The sequence below is a fragment of the Neophocaena asiaeorientalis genome, unplaced genomic scaffold, assembly GCF_003031525.2.
Source record: "Neophocaena asiaeorientalis asiaeorientalis breed wild unplaced genomic scaffold, Neophocaena_asiaeorientalis_V1.1 scaffold437, whole genome shotgun sequence".
Classification (NCBI taxonomy): Eukaryota; Metazoa; Chordata; class Mammalia; order Artiodactyla; family Phocoenidae; genus Neophocaena; species Neophocaena asiaeorientalis.
Genome location: NW_020173375.1, coordinates 3954892 through 3970796, shown reverse-complemented (window position 1 = coordinate 3970796; position 15905 = coordinate 3954892). Strand labels below are relative to the sequence as shown.

Genomic DNA, 15905 nt, shown 5'->3' with positions numbered 1-15905 from the left:
AAAAATCCAACCCTAAAAGCTCTTAGAAGACACCAAGATTTTATGCTTTCGTGTCTATCTCTCCCCCTCTTTCTTAGAGAGGGACACTTGAATTCTAAAAATATTTGCCATGAGAAAGTGCTCTCAGCGTCCCAGAGCCTCTGTGCCCAGCGCGAGGCACCATTTGAAGTAGGAAGACGTCGCAGTGACCTTGTCCTTTGGTGTGTGGTCGTTCCAGGTGGGCGAGGCAGTCCTGGAAAACGCACGGCTCATGCTGCAGACGGAGAATATCCAGGCGGGCGCGGATGACTTTAAGGAGAGGTAACACTCCACAGCCGAGGGGACAGTCCCTCCGTGCCCCAGACTGCTGGGCCACTCGGGTAATGCGGCCCCAGAGTCTGCAGCATGCACCCTAGCCTCATGGAAGGCTGGGGGGTGGGTCCCGGCCTCTGTATTTTTAACATTCACCAGGCTTTCCTGATGCCCATCCAGCCTTGAGAACCACCTCTTTGGAGTCTAATAGTGTTTCCTATAATGTGGCTGATGAAGATCGTTTTAAGCAGTATAAAGATAAACGTTTTAATTTTAATAGTTATGTATTTACTTATTTATAAATTTATCTATTTATTTATTTATTTTTGGATGCACTGGGTCTTTGTTGCTGCACACAGGCTTTCTCTAGTTGTGGCGAGCAGGGACTACTCTTTGTTGCAGTGCACGGGCTTCTCATTGTGGTGGCTTCTCTTGTTCCGGAGCACAGGCTCGTGGCGCACGGACTTCAGTAGTTGTGGCACAAGGGCTCAGTAGCTGTGGTGCACAGGCTTAGTTGCTCTGCAGCATGTGGGATCTTTCCAGACGGGGAATCGAACCCATGTCCCCTACATCGTCAGGCAGATTCTTAACCACTGTGCCACCAGGGAAGTCCCAGTCATATATATTGTTTTTTCTTTTTTTTTTTTGCGGTACACGGGCCTCTCCCTGTTGTGGCCTCTCCCATTGCAGAGCACAGGCTCCGGACCCGCAGGCTCAGCAGCCATGGCTCACGGGCCCAACCGCTCCGCGGCATGTGGGATCTTCCCAGACGGGGAATCGAACCCATGTCCCCTCCATCATCAGGCAGATTCTTAACCACTGTGCCCCCAGGGAAGTCCCAGTCATATATATTGTTTTTTCTTTTTTTTTTTGCGGTACACGGGCCTCTCCCTGTTGTGGCCTCTCCCATTGCAGAGCACAGGCTCCGGACCCGCAGGCTCAGCAGCCATGGCTCACGGGCCCAACCGCTCCGCGGCATGTGGGATCTTCCTGGACCGGGGCACGAACCCCTGTCCCCTGCATCGGCAGGCAGACTCAACCACTACGCCACCAGGGAAGGCCCATATATTTATTTTTATAGTTACCTTCTGTTTATGGCCCATGAAACTGTTTTTCCACTACAGTACTACCATTTATAGTGGCAATTTAAAATTTATTTAATATAAAGAGCTTTTAAAGTTTATTGATTTAAGATTTACTCTTTCAGTACATGAATTTAAGGAACAACATAAAGTAAATAATGATACAGAAGATACACATTTAGTGGAAAATCGTGTAGGTGAGTGGGGTTTGCAAAACACTGGCCTAATGGAGAAGCAAAATGAAGATGCCCCTTTTATGGATCAAAATAGGACAAAATAGGACTCCAGAGGCACGTGGGGGATTCTTCCAGCTTGGGTCAAAAGAGACTAATCCCCGTCATATGAGTGGGTTTCCATGTCAGGTGGAAGGGTAGGACTTGTTTCCAAAAGAACTAAATGTTAATAAGAACGCAATCCTTCAAAAAGTATAAATTTGGGTAGAAAATCTAATTCCACATATAGAGCACAGAAAAACGCTTCTGAAACAAGCCCCCAAGTGCTGATTCAAATGTACAGGTCCAACTCTGAGGGAAGTCTCTGGTGGTACGCCACAGGACTCTGTCCTCAGTCCCTTCATTTACTATTTTTAACTGCAAGGTGCTTGAAAGCAGGCGTGGCAAAATGGCAGATGATACAAAGCCAGTTGGGGTGGTGAAGAGTAGAATGACAGAATCACGATTCTGATCCCAATACATTGGAACAATGGACCAATGACATTGAAAGAGGATAAACATAAACTCCTATTCCTGGGTTCAAATACCAGTTGCACCCAGGAGGACAGAGAAATTGGGCTGAAAGTAGCTTTTGTGAAAAATGTTCAGGACATCTACTTGGCAGGAGACTCAATATTAGTTAGCAGGAAATACAGCTAATCAAAATGAAATGAATGAACATACAAACAAAACCCACAATACAAATCTTAGGATCCGTGATGAATAGAATTAAAGGGTTTAAACAAAGGAGCAGACAGTCCCACAAGACCCTGAAGTAATCAGGTAGCATCTGGAGTTTTGCATTTCATTCTCTGTATCACATTTTAAGAAGGACACAGACCAATTGGAGCATTTCAAGTCATTCCAAAAATATATCTTAAACCTGCTGCTGCAAAAACAAAAATGAAAGGGTCATAGTCCCTGCCCTCGATAATGACGAATATGAAAACCCATTTGCATGAAAAATGGAGGAAGGAAGTAGGAATGCTTAACCTGAGGACAAAAAGTCTTGGAGGGGTGTAGTGGATGGAGATGGGGGACAAGAGAGTGACATAAGAGAGTGTCTCCAAATATTTGTAGGACTGCCAGTGGAAGGATTAGACTAACTTTGGGTGTTCCAGTGGGTGGAACTCAGACTCTTTCAGGAATAGAGACTAAAGCTCTTGAAGGAAGCAATCTGCAATAGTTACAGCTGTCTAAAAATGGTATGATGGCCTTGGGAGATGATGAGGTCCCCGTTGCTGGAAGTATTGAAGCAGAGCCTGCATGATCACCTATCAAAAATGCCATCAGGGATTGTCATCAGGCAGGAGTTTGGATAGTTGAACAAGAAATTCCTTTAAAATTCTAAGACCTTGAGAGGCTTTCTGAAACGAGAGGTGTGAGATTTCTCCCTTCTGTGGATGGATGAAGGTAAGGTGTGAAATTTGGCTGAGTGGAAGGCCATGGAAGAAAGGAGTGCCACTGGGAGAAACTGCCAAAGATGTTGGGTAGCTGTTAGAAAAAAGGCCCTGTGCAAACCAGAGATTGAAACAACGCAGAGGGGGCAGTTTCAGACTTGTGTCTGCGTGTATTATGTGTGCCTGTGTGTTTTTGCATATTTCGTATGCAAATCCAGGTTTCTGGTTTCTCAAGAGAAGGGAATACCCCTTCCCATGCTGCAGTGATGGGGAGGGCTGGGCAGCAGCACCGTTTTAGGTGAAGCATGTGCTGTCCTACGCGTGTCAATTCCCACCTCTATGCTGTTGCCCAGACCTGACCCTCATCCCTCATCTACATTCCCCACTTGGTCCCTGAAGGCATTTGGGTTTGCAGCCACGGTCCTGAAATTTTACCTGGGCTTTGGGGGAGAGGAACCATGCACGTTCTTCATTTGGGGATCACCAGCACACAGCCTGGGACTTAGCAGATTCTAAGTAATGTTCGTTAAAGGATCCCCAGGTGAAAAGGATGACAGATCAGCATAATGATGACAACACTGGTCCCCTTACCTGGATCTGGCCTCTTGGAGAAGCTTTCCCTAGAGCTCTGTGCTTCCAGTGCCCCATGAGGATGGCACCTAATTAATCCCTGTGCCCTGTTATCAGAAGTTGGCTGCAATCGCTTTCATTTTAATAAATCAACAGGCAGCAATTCCATTAACAGTGTCCGCAAACCCATTGGAACAGTGACTTTTAACATTCATTGCTTAAGTGACTAATTGGTTTGTTGGTCACATTTATAATTTGATTATTTTTCTTTGGGGTCACCCAGCTCTGCTGATTGAGTTCCTTTACCTACAGATATGAAAATGAGCAGCCGTTTCGAAAGGCGGCGGAAGAGGAAATTAACTCTCTGTATAAAGTCATTGATGAAGCGAATTCGACAAAAAAGGATCTGGAGAGTCAAATAGAAAGCCTGAAAGAAGAACTTGGCTTTCTGTCAAGGAGCTATGAAGAGGTAGGTGGGGGCCCTCACCTGTCGGGCTGAGCTTCACAACACAGGTGACGCTCCGCGTCACTTGCCCAGGGCAGCAGACAAAATGCCAGTAAAATATTTCCAACTTCTTGTAATGGGTGAGGTTACCCTGAGTTTCAAACTCAAATGGCTTCAGGGACCAGGCCGGTACATAAATGGGGAGGCAGCAGGTCCAAGCAGTAGTGAGTGATGGAACGTGTGTTGAATTGGAGGGAGCATCCCCTAAGCTTTCTAGTTCAGACTTTTTTTCAACACTGTACTGGACAAACAAAATAGCTCCAAGAGTAGACCCAGGCTGTGGTTTAGTCACACTCAATGAAATTAGGTCAGATCGTTGAGTGACAGGACTGAAGGGGACCGCCTGTGGTGATGTTGTCCAGTGTCCTGCAGACCTGCAGTGATTCTAAACAACCTCACACCAGTCAAGATCCAAACAGTGCTTGCAGTTGGAAAAAGTCAAAACCCATTTAACCATGTTCACATTGGGAAGTTCCTTCTTTTGTCCAACTGTAAGCTAACCAGGAATCAATAAGCCAACTTCCTCCTGTTCTCAGCTCCATAGTTTCTCACCACTCTCCCAAGGTAACGCTTTAAAAACTCCGCAGTTATCTTTAAATCTCTTTCCGCCTCCTCTGACTTTATGAAATTCATAAATTTCATCTTGCTGTTATTGCTTACTCTGTGTTGTTATTTTGTTATTTATTTATTTTGATCTTTGCTTTGGGTGGGCATGGGTTTGTGAAGAGTAGCCTAGAAATGCATCCTGAGGAAAAGAGAATATAGCGCCCATGCTGGGAAGAGGACCAGGGACTTTGCCTGTCTTTGTGAAGCCCCATGTTTGGCAGCAGCAAAATGAGAAGCAAAGTATTGCCCACAGAGATGGGCTTCGGCTGGCTAGAATTCTGTGTCTTTTCTTTCTCCTCTGGAACTCACTAAGGTATATGTTGTCATTTTCAGGATGTGAAAATGCTATACAAACAGCTGGCAGGGTCTGAGCTGGAACAATTGGATGTTCCCATTGGCACTGGGCTGGATGACATCCTTGAGACAATCAGAATTCACTGGGAGAGAGATGTCGAAAAGAAGTGGGCGGAAGCGGGAGCTTTGCTCCAAGCTAAGGTAAGAGGCAGGACCAGCATCCTCACTCTGCCCTGTGCAGAAGGAGGCCAAGCAAAGATGAGTAGCAGCCAACATGCAAAAGAAGAAAAGCAACAATTTCAATCTCGTTAGACAGAAAAGAAATGCAATTTAAAACAAAGCTTTTTGTTTACCTGTCTAAATGCAGAAAAAATTTAAAATGGTTATACTCAGTGCTGGCAAGCATGTGGAAATGTGGGTGCTCTCCTGAGTTGTTGGGGAGCACAAACCCATGTGACATCTTTGAGGAAGGGATTTGATGACATGTACCAAGAATCATAAAATGCTCCTGCCTACCACTTGAATAATCTAGACCCCATCCTAAAGATATAACTGAAAATACAGATGAAGTGTACATCCAGATATACCCACTGAAGCCTTCATTATTATAAGGTGAAAAAATTGGGAATAAAACTGGATAAATATTTAATAACAGGAGAAAGACTAAACCACAGCCTAACCATGCAATAAAATATCAGGCAGTTATTAGAAATGATATTTATGAAGCATTTATAGCAATATGGGGACTGCTAAGGCAATAAGGTAAAATGGGGAGAAAATGGGGAGAAAAAAGAGAGTAAGATTGGTATGCACCAGGGGTCAGCAAACTTGTTCTGTAAAGGACAAGATAGTAAATATTGAGGCTTCCTGGGCAAGATGGTCTCTGTTGCAATACTCAGCTCTGCCACTGTGGTGTGAAAGCTGCTGTGGACAGAAGGTAACCAGTGAGCATGGCTGTGTTCCAATAAAACTTTATTTACAGAAACAGGAGGTGGGCTGGATTTGACCTTCGGGCTGCAGTTGCCAACCCCTGCTATACACAGTAGGTAAAGCCTTCAAACAAAGAAACTAGGCATCAAGAAAAGGTCAGAACACGGTTTCTTGTACTTCAATTATACCTTAATAGAGCTGTGAAGAAACGGTCTCCCTTAAAAAAAACATCAGAAAGAAAACTCTAAACTGTAAAAGTATTAGCATTAGCAGTGGTTATCTTTAAGTGTGGGACCCATTTCATGTTGTGATGTTTTTTCTTTCTTGTTTCCGAATTTTTCTTGTTTTTTTTAAAGTAGTATGAATTATATTCATGGAGGGAAAGCATCTTTTATTAAACCTCATAAATAAGAAAGGAATTAACCAGAAAATAGAATGCACAGGGTTTGTTCTTCCCTTCCCCTTCTCCCACCCATTCATGATTCTGGAATTCTGAGGCAGAGGATTGAAAGAGCAGAAGAGGAAGGAAAGCATGAAGAAAGTAGGAAAAATAAAGTAGAATTTGAAAGAAGGCAAGAGGGCTGCTCCTGATTTCTCGGTGACCACTGAGTGGGTCTCAATCCTGACTGCACAACAAAATTATTTCGGTGCACTTTCAAAGACACCCAGGCTCAAGACCAATTAAATCAGAAGGAGGAGAGGGACTTCATGGTTTTTAAGCTCACTGATGATTCTAATACACAGTAAAGTTTGGGAACCACAAGAGTTGATAAAAACTCCCAAAAGAAAACCGGGAGGACCTTTTCTGCTCTTTCTTCTCCCAGCCCTCCTCAACCCCTGCCCCCCAAGTATCAACAGGAAACTTCCCCGCAGGGTCTTCACAAGTCTGGATCCCCCAATGTTCTCCAGCCCAGAAAACATCTTCCACTCCCCAATTCTCCACCCCTTACCCCTTTTCCAAAGCTCTTCTTTCTAACCTTCAAATCCTTGGGCCAGGTCACTACAAACAATTTCCACGGTAAATAGTGCCTAGTCACTCCACGTAATACAGCCCCCATAACCAGTGAGAGGCAAAACCACACAAAGAGAAAGTGAAACCAAAGCAGATATATGGTTTGGGTCCATGACTTCTTAGGGCACTCATGAATATTTATAATTAATGACCCTAGAGACCATCAGTCCCACTCCCTCATTTTAGAGGTGAGGAAACTGAGACCCAGAGAGGGCAGTTGATGTCCTGAAGTCGCACAGCTGGTTGGAACACCACAGTTCAGCTCTCCTGGCTCTTGATCCAGGGATTTTTTTTCTCTGCATTAGGCTGTTGGCTCTGCCTCCAAAGCTAAATCACAGTGGCCCAGGAATTTGCAGACTTGTTTCTGTCCCAACCCTCCTGGGGTCTACACCACACAATAGTGATTATCTCTTTGGGAAAAGGTGGAGGAGTATGGTAATTAACAGAAATTAATCCTGCATAGTGTGAAAAAGAAAGACAAAACTTCATTATTATTCACCCCTCACCCTCTTGAGAATCATCACCAGCCCAACAGTCATTCAAACATTAATTCTGAACAGATTCATTAGTGTTTTTTTTAATAGAGTAATCTGAAAGCTAAGTCTCAGAGAAAACAGACAGTACTTGTTTCAGTTTGGCCGATGCTCCCCGGGCCTCTTGCAGAGAGGAGGAGCTCAGAAAATATTTGCAGGATGAGTGAATTCCTCTAATCATCAACAGAGATCAGAACTGACAGCCAGAAGTCCTCCAATAAATAGTTTTGTCAATTGCCATCATGCCCTCGGGGGCTGACTTTTGTCCAGCCTGAACATCTCTTGTAGGTTTCTTGGCTGCAAAGCACAAATGTGAAATGGTTTAGCACACACTGCTTTCTAAACATTCTGCAGAGAGAATACAGACATGTATTTAATTACCTCTCAGCTTGGAGAGGCTAAAAATTAATTGACATGATTAATTTGTCTTCATTTAAGTTCCTCCAGAAACTGATGCTGAGACAAATATTGAAGTGTAGGTGGTTTCTCTGGAAGTTGCGGGAAGCAGAGAAGCAAACAAAGAACACATTATCCAACCAGCTCCCACTGTGGGAGACAGGAGCATCCCCATGGGGGCCTGGGGAACAGTACAGCATACAGGAGAGGAGAGAGGAGAGGAAGCTGGGGTAGTAATACCCTCTCCTCTCAGTCATCGGCCATCTGCTAGCAGAGTGACCTTTCAAAGACTTCAGAGAGAGCTCCCAGGGAGAGGTACAGAATCTGACAGAGAGAAGGAAGCTGGGGAGAACTAACATGTAGTGGCCCAAGGAGTCAAGGTGGATGCCATCAGCATCTGCTATCACTTTCCTGCCAACTCTTTTTATTCCTTAATCGGTAAAAGCTTATAACACCAGGTCCTCTCCAGCCACGGTGTTACAGATGTCGGGAACCTCAGTGGTCCAGTCTTTGGAGCTTCTCAGGTTGCATGATTCAGTGACTGGGGGATCACGTTGGTCCAGAGAATTTCCAGAGTGTTTTAAAGTCTGGCCCTTCCTTTTCTGTTTGATGGGGTTACCCAGCTCAGGGTATTTGGGGATACTTCCAGAACCTCCAACAGCCATACCATGCCATACCACCCTCCACACCTCCTCCTGGCTAGCCATGGAACACACTTCCCAGTCTGCAACTGACAGACCTTAAAAAGACCACCTTGGGCAATACTGAAGGGTCACTATTATTCACCTGTTTCCTGGATCCATGTGCTGAGACATTTCCACTCTGTAGAGCGACAAACAAAAGAGAAGAGTCCTGAGTGCAAGTATTCTGTACACTGACGTTGGCTAGATTAAGATTTCTCAGTGCCCTTCTTTCCTAAAACTTGCGGAACTTATGGATACATCGAAATCATCTGTCAGTCATTGTTACAAGACCTAGAATTAAAACATAAAACTGATAACCATGTTGAGGCCATTTGTGCTGGCTAGACCTCTGACATCCTTTCTGCTCATTCAATTCTCACAACAGCCTCAAAAGCAGGAACTCTTGTTATTCCCATTTCACAGATGTGTTTTCTGCTACGAGGAAGGAAGGAAGGGAGGGAAGGAAGGAGGAGAGAGCCAGGAACTTCTAGTTTCCCTGCAGCCAGGCTGTTTCTACTAAGTTTTTCTTTCACAAATGCAAGCATTTCAAACATCATATCATCAACAGGAAAATGAAGTTCCAGGTAACCAAAAAGACACTTTCGAAAATATTATGCAGTTGGGCTTCCCTGGTGGTGCAGTGGTTGAGAGTCCACCTGCCGATGCAGGGGACATGGGTTTGTGCCCCACTCCGGAAAGATCCCATATGCCGCGGGCGGCTGGGCCCGTGAGCCATGGCCGCTGAGCCTGCGTGTCCGGAGCCTGTGCTCCGCAACGAGAGAGGCCACAACAGTGCGAGGCCCGCGTACCGCAAAAAAATATATTTAATAACAGGAGAAAGACTAAACCACAGCCTAACCATGCAATAAAATATCAGGCAGTTATTAGAAATGATATTTATGAAGCATTTATAGCAATATGGGGACTGCTAAGGCAATAAGGTAAAATGGGGAGAAAATGGGGAGAAAAAAGAGAGTAAGATTGGTATGCACCAGGGGTCAGCAAACTTGTTCTGTAAAGGACAAGATAGTAAATATTGAGGCTTCCTGGGCAAGATGGTCTCTGTTGCAATACTCAGCTCTGCCACTGTGGTGTGAAAGCTGCTGTGGACAGAAGGTAACCAGTGAGCATGGCTGTGTTCCAATAAAACTTTATTTACAGAAACAGGAGGTGGGCTGGATTTGACCTTCGGGCTGCAGTTGCCAACCCCTGCTATACACAGTAGGTAAAGCCTTCAAACAAAGAAACTAGGCATCAAGAAAAGGTCAGAACACGGTTTCTTGTACTTCAATTATACCTTAATAAAGCTGTGAAGAAAAGGTCTCCCTTAAAAAAAACATCAGAAAGAAAACTCTAAACTGTAAAAGTATTAGCATTAGCAGTGGTTATCTTTAAGTGTGGGACCCATTTCATGTTGTGATGTTTTTTCTTTCTTGTTTCCGAATTTTTCTTGTTTTTTTTAAAGTAGTATGAATTATATTCATGGAGGGAAAGCATCTTTTATTAAACCTCATAAATAAGAAAGGAATTAACCAGAAAATAGAATGCACAGGGTTTGTTCTTCCCTTCCCCTTCTCCCACCCATTCATGATTCTGGAATTCTGAGGCAGAGGATTGAAAGAGCAGAAGAGGAAGGAAAGCATGAAGAAAGTAGGAAAAATAAAGTAGAATTTGAAAGAAGGCAAGAGGGCTGCTCCTGATTTCTCGGTGACCACTGAGTGGGTCTCAATCCTGACTGCACAACAAAATTATTTCGGTGCACTTTCAAAGACACCCAGGCTCAAGACCAATTAAATCAGAAGGAGGAGAGGGACTTCATGGTTTTTAAGCTCACTGATGATTCTAATACACAGTAAAGTTTGGGAACCACAAGAGTTGATAAAAACTCCCAAAAGAAAACCGGGAGGACCTTTTCTGCTCTTTCTTCTCCCAGCCCTCCTCAACCCCTGCCCCCCAAGTATCAACAGGAAACTTCCCCGCAGGGTCTTCACAAGTCTGGATCCCCCAATGTTCTCCAGCCCAGAAAACATCTTCCACTCCCCAATTCTCCACCCCTTACCCCTTTTCCAAAGCTCTTCTTTCTAACCTTCAAATCCTTGGGCCAGGTCACTACAAACAATTTCCACGGTAAATAGTGCCTAGTCACTCCACGTAATACAGCCCCCATAACCAGTGAGAGGCAAAACCACACAAAGAGAAAGTGAAACCAAAGCAGATATATGGTTTGGGTCCATGACTTCTTAGGGCACTCATGAATATTTATAATTAATGACCCTAGAGACCATCAGTCCCACTCCCTCATTTTAGAGGTGAGGAAACTGAGACCCAGAGAGGGCAGTTGATGTCCTGAAGTCGCACAGCTGGTTGGAACACCACAGTTCAGCTCTCCTGGCTCTTGATCCAGGGATTTTTTTTCTCTGCATTAGGCTGTTGGCTCTGCCTCCAAAGCTAAATCACAGTGGCCCAGGAATTTGCAGACTTGTTTCTGTCCCAACCCTCCTGGGGTCTACACCACACCATAGTGATTATCTCTTTGGGAAAAGGTGGAGGAGTATGGTAATTAACAGAAATTAATCCTGCATAGTGTGAAAAAGAAAGACAAAACTTCATTATTATTCACCCCTCACCCTCTTGAGAATCATCACCAGCCCAACAGTCATTCAAACATTAATTCTGAACAGATTCATTAGTGTTTTTTTTAATAGAGTAATCTGAAAGCTAAGTCTCAGAGAAAACAGACAGTACTTGTTTCAGTTTGGCCGATGCTCCCCGGGCCTCTTGCAGAGAGGAGGAGCTCAGAAAATATTTGCAGGATGAGTGAATTCCTCTAATCATCAACAGAGATCAGAACTGACAGCCAGAAGTCCTCCAATAAATAGTTTTGTCAATTGCCATCATGCCCTCGGGGGCTGACTTTTGTCCAGCCTGAACATCTCTTGTAGGTTTCTTGGCTGCAAAGCACAAATGTGAAATGGTTTAGCACACACTGCTTTCTAAACATTCTGCAGAGAGAATACAGACATGTATTTAATTACCTCTCAGCTTGGAGAGGCTAAAAATTAATTGACATGATTAATTTGTCTTCATTTAAGTTCCTCCAGAAACTGATGCTGAGACAAATATTGAAGTGTAGGTGGTTTCTCTGGAAGTTGCGGGAAGCAGAGAAGCAAACAAAGAACACATTATCCAACCAGCTCCCACTGTGGGAGACAGGAGCATCCCCATGGGGGCCTGGGGAACAGTACAGCATACAGGAGAGGAGAGAGGAGAGGAAGCTGGGGTAGTAATACCCTCTCCTCTCAGTCATCGGCCATCTGCTAGCAGAGTGACCTTTCAAAGACTTCAGAGAGAGCTCCCAGGGAGAGGTACAGAATCTGACAGAGAGAAGGAAGCTGGGGAGAACTAACATGTAGTGGCCCAAGGAGTCAAGGTGGATGCCATCAGCATCTGCTATCACTTTCCTGCCAACTCTTTTTATTCCTTAATCGGTAAAAGCTTATAACACCAGGTCCTCTCCAGCCACGGTGTTACAGATGTCGGGAACCTCAGTGGTCCAGTCTTTGGAGCTTCTCAGGTTGCATGATTCAGTGACTGGGGGATCACGTTGGTCCAGAGAATTTCCAGAGTGTTTTAAAGTCTGGCCCTTCCTTTTCTGTTTGATGGGGTTACCCAGCTCAGGGTATTTGGGGATACTTCCAGAACCTCCAACAGCCATACCATGCCATACCACCCTCCACACCTCCTCCTGGCTAGCCATGGAACACACTTCCCAGTCTGCAACTGACAGACCTTAAAAAGACCACCTTGGGCAATACTGAAGGGTCACTATTATTCACCTGTTTCCTGGATCCATGTGCTGAGACATTTCCACTCTGTAGAGCGACAAACAAAAGAGAAGAGTCCTGAGTGCAAGTATTCTGTACACTGACGTTGGCTAGATTAAGATTTCTCAGTGCCCTTCTTTCCTAAAACTTGCGGAACTTATGGATACATCGAAATCATCTGTCAGTCATTGTTACAAGACCTAGAATTAAAACATAAAACTGATAACCATGTTGAGGCCATTTGTGCTGGCTAGACCTCTGACATCCTTTCTGCTCATTCAATTCTCACAACAGCCTCAAAAGCAGGAACTCTTGTTATTCCCATTTCACAGATGTGTTTTCTGCTACGAGGAAGGAAGGAAGGGAGGGAAGGAAGGAGGAGAGAGCCAGGAACTTCTAGTTTCCCTGCAGCCAGGCTGTTTCTACTAAGTTTTTCTTTCACAAATGCAAGCATTTCAAACATCATATCATCAACAGGAAAATGAAGTTCCAGGTAACCAAAAAGACACTTTCGAAAATATTATGCAGTTGGGCTTCCCTGGTGGTGCAGTGGTTGAGTGTCCACCTGCCGATGCAGGGGACATGGGTTTGTGCCCCACTCCGGAAAGATCCCATATGCCGCGGGCGGCTGGGCCCGTGAGCCATGGCCGCTGAGCCTGCGTGTCCGGAGCCTGTGGGGGGCCCCCCGCCACAAAAAAAAAAAAAAAAAAAAATATATATATATATATATATTATGCAGTTATAGTCTTTCATGTCCATGTCAGTCCATCACGATACATATAATCCCATGTTTCTTCCAACTGACCTTTTCCTTACAGTGTGCGGTCCTCCTGGAAACGGGGCCACCCTGAAGGCTATCAAAAAAAAAAAAAAAAAAAATATATATATATATATATATTATGCAGTTATAGTCTTTCATGTCCATGTCAGTCCATCACGATACATATAATCCCATGTTTCTTCCAACTGACCTTTTCCTTACAGTGTGCGGTCCTCCTGGAAACGGGGCCACCCTGAAGGCTAAGGGCTCTCAAAGTTTCAGAATCAGGCTGCTTAGGGTTCAAAAGGTTGACCTACCCCACTTCGGTTTCCCCTTGATGGGATTGGAGGCCCTCCCCTCAGTTCCCAGAAGCCAAATCTCTGTCCCTTGTTCGCTGCAGCTGGGTGACGTGCACAGTAACCAAAGCCTTATTCAATCACCAGCGTGAGCTGGATGGGGGTTGGGTGGCAGCTCCTATGAGTCCCTCCGGGCCAGGAACTCCACAACAAATAGATTTCTCCATGCTCCCTGCCCTGACAGTAGGTCACACTTGCCTCAGATCAGTTTAAGGTGTTTGTGGTCAGAAACTTTATCTGAGCTATAACCATCATGCCTCAAACAGTCAGGATGACAGATTGTGGAGATGGTTAAGAATGAAGAGAGGTGAAGAGATGGAAGTGAATTGCGAGGTTTCCGGTTATTGATAGTCTTAGAGCTGCAGGAGGCACCAGACAGTGCCCTCTAATGGAAACCTCTGCAGTGATGGGGCTGTTCTGTAATCTGTGCAGAGTGCAGTGTGGCAGCTCAGCCACGTGTGGTTACTGAGGGCTTGAAATGTGCCTGATACACCTGAGAAACTGAATTCTTAATGTTATTTAATGTTTATGACTTCTTACATAAATATCTACATGTGGCTAGTGGCTACCATACTGGACAGCATAGGTCTAGATCCACCCATGAGAGACTAGAAGACTTGGGTAACATGTCACCATGTCATCTGTATTCACAAACAATAACTTGCTCTGTGAGGGCAAGTATTTTATGCAGGCTGCTGTGTCTATGGCTTTTCTTTGCTTGCTTTTACCAAGAAGATTCAGTATTTTCTAGGATATATGAAATTAGATGAAATGGATTTCTGGCACTCAACTGTCCCTTGCACTAGGCTCCAAGACAGCCTAATATGGTCCTGCCATGATAGCCAACTGGGAGAGTTCCTTTGAGAGAGCAGAACGCTGAGAGCATCTGTAATCTAGGGGTCCCTGTGCGCTGATGAGTTGGCTATAATCTCAATGGCTCTTCTGTGAAATAAGCACTGGCTTATTCCTCCTGGTGCGCTCACAGCAAGCACTGAAGATGAGTCACCTAGCATTTCTAAACCTCAAAATACATCACAGAGCGAGTTTTGCAAAAGGGCCTCAGCTTGCTTTTATTTCTTTTTTTATTTATGCATTTTAATATCTAATACCTTCACTTGGTTCAAAATTCAAAATGATATACAGTGAAAAGTGTCATCCCACCCATGTCCCAGCCACCCAGTCTTTGTTGTAGGGTCAGTCAATGTTTTCCTTTTCCCATGTGCCCTTTCAGAGACATTTTATGCAGGTACAAGAAACGATGTATATATTCCCTCTTTTAACACAGTTAGTAGCATTCAGAACATATTGCTTTTTAGCTGCACAATATTGTACCACAGGGGGCAGCAAACTATGGCCCACAAGCCAAGTCTGACCTGCTGCCTGTTTTTCACAAATAAAGGTTTATTGGAACATAGCCATGCCCATCACTTACATATTGTCTATGGCTGCATTTGCATTACACCAGCAGAGTTGAATAGTTGCAACAGAGACCATATGGCCTGCTAAGCCTAAAACATTTACTATCTGGCCCTTTACAGAAAAAGTTGCCAACCCTTGTTCCAGCTAACAGGTATCCCAGGGTTTCTTTAACCTGTGCCCTGCTGATGAATGGTGGCTTCCAATCTTTAAGCTATTATAAATAAGACTAGTCACTGACTTTGTATGTCCCTCATTTCCCAATATAGAAGTGTATCCGCTGGATAAATTTATAGACATGGAATTGCTGGGGCAAAAATTATGTGCATCAGTAATTTTGATAAACATTGCCAAATTATCCTCTATAAAGGTTATAACAATTTATATTCTCATCAGAAATGTTTGAGCGTGTCCATTCCCTGCCTCTTCATTGATACTGTGAGTTCTCACAGTTTGTGATCACTTTGTGATCTTTGCCAATATTATAGGTGAAAAATGGTTTTTCAGTGTACTTTTATCTTGCATTTGTCATATTATGAGGAAGGTGGAACATCCTTTTACGTGCTGAATTTCATCCATATTTGCTTTTGTGTGTACTATCAGATCATATCTTTTGCCCATTTTTATTAGGTCTGGGATTCTTTTTTACTGGTTTGTAGTGGCTCTTTGTAAATTAGAGAAATTAGTCCTCTCTCTGTGATATAAGTTGCAAATATCTTCCCAGTGTTTTTTTTTTTTTTTTTTTTTTTTGGCCACAGCGCGAGGTTTGCAGGATCCTAATTCCCTGACCAGGGATTGAACCCAGGCCCTGGCATTGGAAGCTGAGAGTCCTAACCACTGGGACACCAGGGAACTCCCTGTCACTTGTCTTTTTACTTAATTTATGGTAGTTCCAGCTGGCTTTCAAAACATGTTGTTAGCCTGTAAGGAAGTGTTAGTATAGCTGTGTGCTACGGTGGTGTGCCCCAGCTGGTGTGGCTGGGGGCAGGAAGGTAGGGTATCAGACTAGGGAAAATAAAGAGACTGTCTCATCAA

General features: G+C 44.3%; 1 protein-coding gene across 1 annotated transcript in view; it reads left to right on the top strand.

The window, feature by feature from the left end:
* BFSP2 (beaded filament structural protein 2) overlaps nucleotides 1-15905 on the top strand; it is a 69775-nt gene that overhangs the window by 39087 nt on the left and 14783 nt on the right. The window contains exons 2-4 of the mRNA XM_024746258.1: nucleotides 218-300; nucleotides 3868-4024; nucleotides 5000-5161. Of these exons, the coding sequence (XP_024602026.1) occupies nucleotides 218-300; nucleotides 3868-4024; nucleotides 5000-5161 (402 nt within the window). The remainder of the gene's footprint in view (nucleotides 1-217; nucleotides 301-3867; nucleotides 4025-4999; nucleotides 5162-15905) is intronic.